This window comes from Aricia agestis, chromosome Z (genome assembly GCF_905147365.1).
Source record: "Aricia agestis chromosome Z, ilAriAges1.1, whole genome shotgun sequence".
NCBI lineage: Eukaryota > Metazoa > Arthropoda > Insecta > Lepidoptera > Lycaenidae > Aricia > Aricia agestis.
Window position 1 is genome coordinate 7,352,091 of NC_056428.1, and position 12,298 is coordinate 7,364,388.

General features: G+C 36.1%; 2 protein-coding genes across 2 annotated transcripts in view; one reads left to right on the forward strand and one right to left on the reverse strand.

Moving 5' to 3' along the window:
• Nucleotides 1–11,117: 11,117 nt before the first annotated feature.
• LOC121739520 (serine/arginine-rich splicing factor RSZ22-like) lies at nucleotides 11,118–11,489 on the reverse strand. The gene has a single exon (XM_042132020.1). It carries the CDS (start codon nucleotides 11,487–11,489, stop codon nucleotides 11,118–11,120), a length of 372 nt encoding a protein of 123 aa, XP_041987954.1.
• Nucleotides 11,463–12,298, forward strand: part of LOC121739280 (dipeptidase 1-like) — a 44,074-nt gene continuing 43,238 nt past the window's right edge. Inside the window, exon 1 of the mRNA XM_042131647.1 lies at nucleotides 11,463–11,692. Within this exon, the coding sequence (XP_041987581.1) occupies nucleotides 11,534–11,692 (159 nt within the window). The 5' untranslated portion in view covers nucleotides 11,463–11,533. The remainder of the gene's footprint in view (nucleotides 11,693–12,298) is intronic.

Below are 12,298 nucleotides of genomic sequence, written 5' to 3' on the forward strand. Positions count from 1 at the left end.
GATCGTAATGAAATCATTTAACCCTAACTTTTGAGCACCTTTGTTATGACACGCCGAATGTATCCGAGGGCGTTAATTGATTTGATCGCTCTATAGATAATATGTGATACTTAAGATTGATGGGTGGAACCGCGAATGTGCTACACCCGGCTGCTAATTGCTTCGGAGCTTTGACCGGGCCACGAAACGCTCCCGAAAACCATTTTGTTTTTACAGATTTATCGCACGTTATCTTGTAACTTTTCAATCAATCTGCTTTAGTAAACGTAGACAATTTTGCTACATTCGCATATTAACATTTTGAGTTATGATCAAAAATATATTCTGTATAACCTATATTAATCATCAATTGTTTAAAATATATTAGACAAATTTAAAGCCACTTAAAAAAAAACACTACTTTGTATACCCTGTAAGTTGTCACACACATAAAGAGTAAAGATTAATCACAATGAGTTATGTGAGCCAAAGGCGAAAAACACCGTCCTCACGCAATTGTACCTACGTTCTACAGCCGAACGTTACGTTAAAATATATAGAGCCGAACATAGAACCTCCTCGTTTTTTGTAAGTCGGTTAAAAAGTTAACAAATCCGCGCCTTGTTTTGTTTTAGATTAGTGTGCAACGCATTCGAAACTAATGCGCTTAATATGCGGTTATTGGACCTGATAAACCCGAAATAATTTGCGTCGCATACAGTTATTTTCGGTGTATTAGCGCGCATTAGATTTTACATTACAATGGGCACATAGCGGCCGACAGGTATGGAGCCGCAATGAGGCCGCATACATTATTCAAGTAATTATTGGTCAAGCACTGCATTGATTTCGCCGAACAGAATATGCTCGCTGGTTATGTATACTCATCATCATCAGTTTAATTTACCTAATTTTTGGGTATGTTTGCGTTACATGGATTTTAAGACACTGCGACAGAAAATTAAAGTATTTGCTGACGAAAAGAACGTGTACTACGTTCTTTATTACTACCTACAGATATAAAATATTTTCTTACATTCCATCTACAAGATTTGGAGAGGTTTGCATAGACTAGGTATATACTACTAGAGATTATACTAGAGATATTTATGCATACTACTAGATATCACAATTACTTACTTGGAAAGTTCACATTAGCATACATTGTTTGGTTTTCATTATTTTCGTAAGAGAATAAAAGCTTTTTGACAAAGTAAGTGGTGATGATGATGATATTTACGAAAGGTTAAACCAAAAATCTGTCTCTCCTTTTTAGTACTCATTTGTTATGAAGATTAATGGTACTCGTAGTACTAGAGCTTTTACTCAGGATCCCGGCAAACATACACGCGGCCGCAGCGAGTGGCCGGAAAACCTTTTAACACACTTTCTTGTTTACAGTTAGATTATTATTTTTGAGTTTACATAATATATTATACTAGACATTACTAGATGACCCCCGCCACTTTGTTGTGCTAAAATTCATTTATTACCGTACCGAACCGTACATTTTCCGGGATAAAAAGTATTTTATGTCCTTTCCCGGGACTCAAAGTATCTCCATACCAAATTTCAGTAAAATAAGTTCTGTGGTTTGTGCTAGAAGAGGTAACAGACAGACAGACACATTTATAATACAAATTATAAACTGTAGGGATTAATGATCCGATGTAGCTACAAAACATGCTAAAGTATAAAAAGTAGTAACTAAAAGCCTCGAGGCACAAATATGAAATGTCGATTTTTGTATGAAATTTTGTGCCCAGTCTCGTCATTCCTACTATAGAATATTAGTTGGGATTCGTCATGACGACTTCTCGTTACCTCGCCTCTGTCGGGCGTTGTATTTGAACTACAGGAGAGGAGCACCTGAGCCTTTAGTAAAATCTCTACGTTGATAGGTTTACTGCTAAGTTAGAAATATATTAGAATTTTATATATTATGGCATCCCAACCACCATATTTAAACGATGTGATTTGTTAAATCAAATACAGTAACATAATATTTGCTTTCGAACTCTTCTGTCGTAGCTATCAATTGCAACTAAAGGTAATAAAAAGAAAAATAAAAAAAGCGGTAGTGTTACCAGTCTTTTCTATGGCTTACAAGATCACTCGGTGAACTTCGTATCTTTTCCCTCCGTACATAAACCTTTCTTGGACTCCCACGAATATTACAGACTCAAATGAGCCAAATCTTCTCAAGTTCATAAACCGTTCTCAAGTATTAGCTAGCTCACAAAATTCATCTTTAGGGTTCTGTACCCAAATGGTAAAAACGGGACCCTATTACTAAGACTTCGATGTCTGTCCGTCTGTCTGTCTGTCTCCAGGCCGTATCTTAAGAACCGCTATAGCTGGACTTCTGAAATGTTCACATATTGTGTAATTCTGGTGCCGCTCGCGCTATAACAACAAATACTAAAAACAAAATAAATTTATATCACAAGGGGGCTCCCATACAACAAACGTGTGGGGACACAATTTGTATTATAATATATCGATGTGATCATGTGTCGTTATATTATATCTATGTTCGATGCATGTGGTGAACAAACATGTGAACTAAACAGAGTGTTCTTGGTGCAGCAACTCGTCACAACAACAGTCGTTTGCGCAATAAACGGAATCCAGTTAGCAAAAGGATTTTATTTAAGAACACTCATTCTAGTTACCCTAACGTAATAATAAAGGGTGTAACAAACGTGATTTTTTTGGCCTTTTTGGCTCGTAATCCATAATGGCATCATGTAGACACTTGAAATTTTTAGAAAATTTTCAATTATATACTGTACTTTAATATTTAATAGTGAAATTAAAATTAAATAAACAATTAAGAACAAAACATACAAAAAACACATTTTTTTTTCTTACTTTCGCTCTATAACGGTACGGAACGCTTCGACGTGCGCGAGTCTGACTCGCACTTGGCCGATTTTTATTTACATAGATTACCAAAGACCTGCCAATGTAGATTACATCCATGATGAAGTAGGTATCTATCAATATGTACAGAATATGGCAGCGCGTCCCGCCCGTTAGCTGTCGTGAATCGTGATTGCTTTCTAATTTCATCAAGAATTCACTAACTGGAAAATTAATTCTCCTACGCCTCCTTGTATCGCTTATATTATCTTCGATGAAAATTAAATTTCTGTTTACATTGTTTAGATTTTTTTGTTATTTCATGAAGAAGGTAAATTTTTAAGGTTCCGTAGTCAACAAGAAACCCTTACAGTTTCGGTCTGTCCGTCCGTCTCTCTCTCTCTGTCTGTCTGTCCGCGGTTTTGCTCAGAGACTATAGGACCTACAAAGCTGTAATTTGATATGAATGCACATATGGCACAATACGTTATGGCTTATACAATACGTATACTTTCAATAATGACGTTTTTCGGGAATTTTTTTTTACTTGTATACATCCATACTAATATTATAACTGCGGAAGCGTGTCTGTCTGTCTATTACCACTGAACAGATTTTGATGGAATTTATTATTTATTGTATGAAGATACTTTGAGTCTCGCGAAAAGACACACGATACTTTTTATCCCGGAAAAAGTAACGGTTTCCGATAAACGACTTTTAGCCCAACGGAGTTGCCGGCGATATTCAGTGATACATAAGAATTAAGAATATCTCTACATAAATTCTATATGAGAGCACTGTATTCTCACAAGTATAATAATACAATAGCAGCCAGGTGTAGCGGGTGTAAGTCGCTATACATATTTAAAAGTCCGTATCGGAAGGAATCAATCAATGCAGTGATTGGATGCAGAATTGAATCCTGCGAGCGTTGCAGATTTTATTAATATTTCATTTGAATTGAAGTTTATGGAAATAATGAAATGAATAGAAATAGTACACAATAATATTTTATACATTTAAGCTTACGAATGTGCTTTTGTTTTATGATTTCTGCACGAATCCAAGTATAAATTGAAAACCTGATATCTTTGAATTTAATGTTGAAGTTGATCACCATTCTATTGTTAAGAAGTAGTTTTCTATTTATATAATGTAAAAGTAGAGCTAAACAATAACTAAGTAGACTATAATTATTAGAACTCACTTATTGAAGCACATACCAAAAAAGGGAGATCTTAAAAATAATAATTCAATGCGTGTTAAGTATGTATTTAAAGCAAACCCACCCTCTAAGCTCAGGGTCTCAGTAAAAAAGGTTCTACGCAGTACGACGAATTTTTAAAGGCTCAATTAATGGCGTCCCATGGAATTTGTAACCCTTGCTTTCGTCTTTAGCTCTCTTATAATCTATTTATACACATACAAGTTAGTAGACCCATCTTCAAAGATAATATATATAATATAATAAGGCCGAAAGTGTGTCCGTTACCTCTGCACTCTTAAACTGCCGTCTGCCGAACCAATTTAATGCGTATATAATGTATATACTTTAAATTTCATGTAAGGACATAGTTTTTATGCCGGAAGACACATGTGATAATATAATTTCGGTAAGAAATGTTTCTCTTTGGCATGTATTTAATTTCTGAGAAATTGTACGTGTACGTTGTATGAAGGCGTATTATTCAATTACTATAGAAATTTGAGCAATATTAGTTATACACATTTGAAACAATTTCCTAAGCTTAGACACTTAATAAATTTTAGTATACTTATATTATGTCAAGTTATTTTTGGAATAAAATTTAAGGAAAACAAACATAAAACTGAATAATAAAAATATAATTGTTCTTTTCCTAGTGAATTCTTTTATATTTAATGTGTGGTTAAGTGTTTTCACAATGTAAAAGCATTTTAGTCGCACCTGAGCTTTTAAAAATAATATTATACCAACATAATGTCTGTGTACGTGTGTGCTGTATTATGTTATTATGCAAAACCACGTTCTGTATTCGATATAGTATTTGTATGTTGGGAGACATATATCACCATCAACTTTTTAATTATTTTAGAAGTAGCTTGTTTTTTTTTCAAAAATGTTTACAATGGTGCCATAAGACTATAAGAAAAGCAAAAGTTTGTATGTACCTTTGTACTTCACGCAAAAAAACAACTATCACGGTACTTGTTTGGGTTCTGAATTAACACATAAGCTAGTTTTGCGGAAAAAGTACATTGTCCCAGTGTTTTACTGAAAATAAAGCTTAATTTTAATTCACAATTTAGAGGTAGGTAGTATGGAAATAATTGACAAAATGTTAATAGTATATTTTATACTAGATGTCTTAGTGAACTTCATGTCACTTATAAACTCCTGGAGTTCAAGGATTGTTTTAAAATTAGCTCAATCGGTTGAGCCATTATCGGGTTATAGCGCGGCTAACACAATTGAAAATCCATTTTTATTTTTTATATACAGATTTATATTTCATATACAGATTTTTTCCATTTTCGTAAACAGATTTTAATTGGGCCGAAGGCATCAACTGAGGAGTTACTTTTAATGTTTAACTCAATGTGAGGGCAATGTATTATTACAAAAATTTTCTAAGCTTTAAGCCTCAACTGCTAACCCGTCGTCAGGTAGATATTAGTCTGCGCCAGACACTGTTTACCCTCCACTCTGAAAAGGGCGTGTTTTTCAAATTGGAAGCCTCCTTAGGGCGTTTGTGCACTACACAGAATTTTACCATCCGGCGCGGCGCGGCATCTCGATTTTCTACCTTATTTATATATGGCAAACGTGAAAGTTATGAACGCCGGACGGTAAAATTCGGTGTAGTGCACAAACGCCCTTAGACTCCTTTGTTTTAAATTTTAGTTCTGAAATAATGGACAGAAAAAGCTTAAACCTTGTGCTTTTTAAAGAACAGGACCATTACGTATTTAACTAACAGTATTCAATATTTATGAATGAATTAATGAATGAATATATTTTATTGTGCACAATCACAGTTACAATAACAACACACTTATAACAAAAAAAAACATAAAATGACTAGAGTACACAAAGGCAGCCTTATTACAAAGTAGCAATTTCTTCCAGACAACATTTGAAAAAAAAAGGAAACAAAAAATATGCTGAAGAAACGGCGTTGTACTTAAAGTATAACTACAATTAAAAGCAAATCATAAAAACTTAACATTATACATTAAGTACATATAAATACTATCCTATAAAATAAATACACACCTAGTACATAATATTACGTAATAATATAATAAATTTGTAAAGTAATAATATAATTATTAATGATTAATAATATGATATTGATAAATATCATATAACGTAATAATATAAGTATACTAGCTGTCCCGGCAAACGTTGCTTTGCCATAATATAAAGTCAAGCCAAATCCCCTACCCTTTTCCCTTCCCTACCCTCCCCTATTCTCTTCCCTACCCTCCCCTATTACGCACCTGCAGCTCTTCTGATGCTGCTAGTGTCCATGGGCGACGGAAGTTGCTTTCCATCAGGTGACCCGATTGCTCGTTTGCCCCCTTATTTCATAAAAAAGTACCTGTTTCGCCATATCATTTTATTGAAGTGACTTAATAAGTATGTTACCAAGACCATTGTTTGTGCGACGGGATAGAAATGTCCATCGCTATCCCGTCGCACAAACAATGGTCGCCGTCAGTCTCGAGTTGTAATAATTTACTATTATTTATTCAACAAATGCACTCATCAATATAAAAAGTACCTAGTAGCCGATTCTCGGACCCACTGAATATGCATATGTCGTAGGATGATTTGATAAATCCGTGTTTTCGCGAAATCCCTAGTATTTACGCGAAAATTCGATTTATCAAATCATCCTACGATGTCGTAGGATGATTTGATAAATCGAATTTTCGCGAAAATTCTAGGGATTTCGCGAAAACACGGATTTATCAAATCATCCTACGACACATATAAAATTTGGTTAAAATCAGTAAAGCCGTTTCGGAGGAGTACAGGGCCTAACATTGTGACACAAGAATTTTATATCTAAGTATATAATTATGGTTTTTACCTAAAATTAAACAATCAACTTATAGAAAACGTAATAAATAAATGTTTTTCACAAATCTTAATTGTCTACTTATGGCCTAGGATCCCTTCATAGAAGGACCTTCACCGAGCTGGTTAGTGGATGAAAAGTATTTTATATTCAATTATGTATGTCAACAAATGTATTGCAAGTGGGTTTCCCAAAAAATTTTAGTCAAAAAAAAAATTAAAAAAAAGCCTAGGATCTTTTCATAGAAGGACCTTCCTTTTATGAAGGGACCCTAGACCATTATAGAAGAATAATGTATTGGTACCTTCTGTGTATATTTGTAGACATATAAGCCAAGGAGCATAATATTATGTGGTTAAAATTAAAATATTATATTATGTTGGGGAAAAAGTTTCTTCGCATTATAAAAGTTTTTTTATAAAGTTTATTTACAATTGACAACTCTAAAGTATATAGGTGCCATTTTGTTCGATAACTTTTTGCCATCTTGTTGGTTGAGACATGATCCCGTTGCTATGAAAATTTTGGGGTAATTTTTGCTGAGTGGCTAAAGATGTGTGAGGTCCTAGCGTTATTATGGTGAAAACCCACACCCCTTCTGTTGATTAATTCCGGCCGCTTTCTCTCAACTTCTTGCTCTACTTTCATCAGTTTTTCGCAGTACAGTTCCTGCCTGGCGGTAACAGCTCATAATTAACAATGCCCTTCCAATCCCACCACACACACAGCATCACCTTGTTGCGAGTTAACCCGGGTTTCACCACAGTATGTAAAGCCTGATAGGTCTTTGACCACGATCTTTTCCGCACGTTCTTGTCGTACGTGATCCACTTTTCATCACCAATTATCAGCTTCTTCAAAATTGGTTCGCTTTCATTACGTCGTAATAAAGAATCACAAATGAGTACACGGTTCATAAGATCTTTCTTACAGTGAGCTCATGAGGCACACAAATATCGAGCTTTTTTGTGTAGCCAGCTCTGTTCAAATGTGCCAAAACCGTTTTGTGGTCAATCCCCAGTTCTTCAGCTACATCGTAATTATTACTAATATGCCGATCATGGTCCACTTTTAAAAAAATGGCATCAGTTTTGTCCGTAACATTGACCAGAGCGACGTGCATCTATAATATAAAAATTTCCGGATTGAAAACAACGTAGTGATTATATTCTCTGTGTTGAAAACGCTTAAATCAAATTTGTGCTATTCTCACAGATACTGCATTAGGTCCATAAACATCACAAAATTTTTTCGCAGCTTGTGTTGCATTTTTAACTTTTTAACTGACCTCCAAAAAGAAGGAGCTACGGCTACGGTGCAGCTGCCCGTAGCACTGTAACTATGCTGCTACGGCTGCGGCATACGGTCTTCGGCGTATCAAGTCGTCGCACAGTACCCACAGTAGAACGGCAACGGTGTAACTACACGTAGCACAATAATTACTGCATACCGTAAAAGTTGTTACATAACGATTAACGTCTCACAGTAATTTTCGTACTTTTACTATGACAAATACTTAATATGTTTCCGTAAATGTTTTACGATTACTACCGAAATGTCTCACTATGGTCCTGCAAAATTAATTACTTTTCAAGATTCTAAATTATAATTATTATGATCATGATCGTAGATCGCGCCCAAGATTAATCGTGGGAAGCGATACTTGGATAGTATTACCATTCTTTTAATAAACGGGCGCGCGCGGTTTGCATCGGAAATATAACAAAGATTTTAAATTTCCCGATATTGAGTTTTATTTGCTTTTGGAATGTGCTCACTGACGAATCAATTCAATATTCAAACTCTTTAAATTTCAACTTGCGGAAGCGTGAGACCGCATCTTTATTTAAAATTGGAGATCACTTTTCAATTTTCATCTGTACAAGAAGTTCTTATTATAATATATCTGATGATGTAATCAGAATAGTTATTATAGATTTTCATCAAATTATTCATCGTATAAAAACTGACTTTGTTACTAAACATATTATTATTTATACTTTTTAATACGTGGCTTTGGTGTGATGAAATAAATTGAACTATACTAATAACATAATTATTTAACAGTATATTGTATAATAACCTTAAAGTTAATATATTCCGCTAGATATATTAACTTTATGATAGTAACTAATGATTATAGTTATGCAGGTACAATACTACTAAATCAATTCATTAATTTAGTAGTATTGTAATTGGTATAAATAATTCAGCATTTAAAACATTTCACCAAAAATTAACTGAAACAAGCTAACATTATGAGCGCTAAACTAAACTTTAAATGTTATTCCTGCTTACCACCTGAATCGCTTAAAAAGGAATTTCTCGCCAAAACTTTACACCCGTTGCTGCATAATTTTATGTAAGTTCTTGAGAATACCTTTTTATTGTAAAATAATCTTCATGGCTGCAGTGCTATCCTAATGAATTAAAAAAAAATTAGAACGTTACGAATGAGACAGAAGACAACGATTGCACAGTTAAAAGTCATAACAGTTTGTAACATTATTTTTATGAGGGTATTTTTAGAGTTTCTTATGCCGTACGCCGAATTGGTAGTAAAAATGGTGGTAATCATATTTTCTAGATTTAAAGTTCAAATAGAGTATACCTATAGTACAAGATAAATTTTGAATTAAAATTGGAGTTTGAGTTGCTGAACTAATAATGAAAACTAGAGATCGCCCAATGGTCGACATTCGACCTTAGTTTCAACGACATTAGGACTACTACCTATATTTTGTAAAAAAAATATTGACTTTATCATATTTTTATTCAACTCTTGTCTCTGGGATTCAGCTGATCTCAGACTGGCCGTGTAAGCATTGTCTAATAGATGTCTAATAGTATCTCAGATTCAATAAAAAAAACTATAATTCACTTTCAATTTGTCAACTTGTTGTCAACAAACTTCAACTGATTTTAAATAAAAGAGTATAATTCGTATGTAGAGGCTTGTCACTCAAAAATCTGTTATCTTTCATCGTGTGTGTGTTGTAGTGTGTGTAATGTTTTATTTGTTAAAAAATGTAAAGCATAATTTCAAAATAATATTATCTCGATGCACTCTTTCACCATATAAAGTATAAACTATAACTGTGCAAAATTTCATTCACCTACGTTTCCCCATTTTTCGGCAAAAGGGATACAAATACAAAAAAAAGGGATACAAAGTTTTTCTCTCGCGTATTAAGTAATATAAAGATAGTATATCTCGATCAATGAACTAAAAATATATTCTCATTAATAGCTTCTCCCTCGAGTCACGTTTACTCAATAAATTAATAAGTTAACTGAGAAAGCCTGTGGCATTTCATTTGCTCCCTTAATTGATGTTTGCCGGAGTCCAAACTGCATATAAAATTGTACCGCGCTGGTGCGATTAAGGAGCGCACCAAACATAATGGAAATTCTCAGAAAATATCAGAAAATAACGGTTATTCCGTCCGACGGTTATTGCTCGCGTCGACAGCTGCACCGGCCAGGTGCGAGCGGGGACAAGCATAGAGGGTTCCGTAGCTGTGATATGACTAGTTTATTTGGTTTTATATTAATTATCTTTACAAAACGCAGATGATATTTATGAAAATGTTATAACGAGCTATAATAATTAATTAATACTTATATTCTATCAGGTACCGACCATACTAATGATAACAGTTGTCGCTAAAAAACGATGATTTCTGAGGGACAGGAAGAATGTGGATTGGCTGTATATTCAAGTAAATTCAAAAATGTATTTACAACATTAAATTTTCATTTAAGGGATCTCTAACTCATTGGATGGCTTAATGCATGACACCTTTAATATTTTATATCATACCTGCGACAATATTCAATAATAAATGAAAATAAATCATTCTTCGTTTACAAGAAAACATTAGAAATTTCTGAAATCAATAAACTATAATTGAATATGGACGTCAGCTGAATGACTTGCTACTAGTATTAATTATTCGTAGCCCGGTTTTTATCCAGGTATAAATAATGACTGAGCTATAAAGTTTTTTACGTTTATTTTCATCATGGAAGATTTTAATGTTATAGTACTACTTTTCTATAGACTAATTTTCTTAGTTATAGTAGTGTAATTTACATATTTACGTATGTATATCGAGTATAGGCACAATTTGAAATTAAGATTCTCATAAATCTTGAATAATGTGGCAGGAAACTAATTGGTACATGTAATATTATTATCGTTCAGTCGAATGCATCGTCGTACAGCGGGAGCATGCGGTAATTTACATGAGCAATCGGCGGAGGTGCGAACACGTACCGGCAGCCGCGACAATTTGACGGTTGATGATCGTATATGTAAGATTCGTCCGGGCGCTGTAGGGCGGGCGGAGGCGGGCAGGGCGCGCGGGGGCGGGGGCGGGCGGCGGCGGGCGGCGCGGGGACGTCACGTGGAGCTCCAAGCGCCGGCGCGGGCGAGCGCCCGGGCTGGCCGGGCTCGCGACCGCGGCACTCGCCGCCGGTAGCCCCGCCATGCGTGCCGTCGCGCGCCGCGCCGCGCCGTCCACGCGCTCCCCCGCGGCCCGCGAGCCCCGCGCCCCGCGCTAGTACGTGCATGTTTCCGGGCCCGTCCCGGGCGGGGCGGCAGGCCGCGGGCGCCAATGGAGCCGCCCTGGGAGATCGAGCTGGAGCTGCGCCGGCACATCGAGACCTGCGCCTGCACGTGCGACCACATGGGCTATGGCAACTACATGGACTACCATGTGGCGCCGGCCGCGCACGCCTGCATCTGCCGCGCGATCACCTCGCCGCACGCCCACGTACGTTGAGCCCCGTTCTCGCATGCCGACGCTCCCTCTCCTATTTACTCTATCACCCGTCACCCTCGCTATCGTAACATGTTTGATTTGCTCGTGGTGTTAATACGGTTTTCCGGTGCTGGGGGGGGGGGGGGGGGGGTCTCTGTCGTGTTGTCTGCCGTGTGCTGGCCCGGCGTAGTTACGTAAAGTGGAGCAGCAGGCGGCATGTAAATCGCGGCAGCGGCGCGGGCGGTGTTTGTGGGTCACCACCTAGTTTCGGTTCCACCGAATTAACGTCGTTAATGTTGCACAGCCGTCACTTAACTGATTAAACGTGCTCATTATCTGTCACTTCTTGCTAAATTGAAATCGGTAATATTGAAGTGGGAGTAATTAAGCCCGGGCGCCCGCTTTTTTCAGCGTTTTTAAAATATAAGCTATTCTCTAAAAATTTAACTTTAAGAGTGCGACAGTACAGTATAGTAACTTATTCTCAATGCGTAAATCAAGATAATCTTACACTACTATCAACTATGTTATGTTAAGAACTACTTATTGTGGTTGCTTAACTGTTACAAAGTCAGTGCGAGTTGTGAATAGAAACTTAATACATACATGAAACAACAC

Excerpts from the sequence above, each read along its gene's own strand:
- LOC121739520 (XM_042132020.1), bottom strand. The coding sequence starts at position 11,489 with ATGCACGTACTAGCGCGGGGCGCGGGGCTCGCGGGCCGCGGGGGAGCG.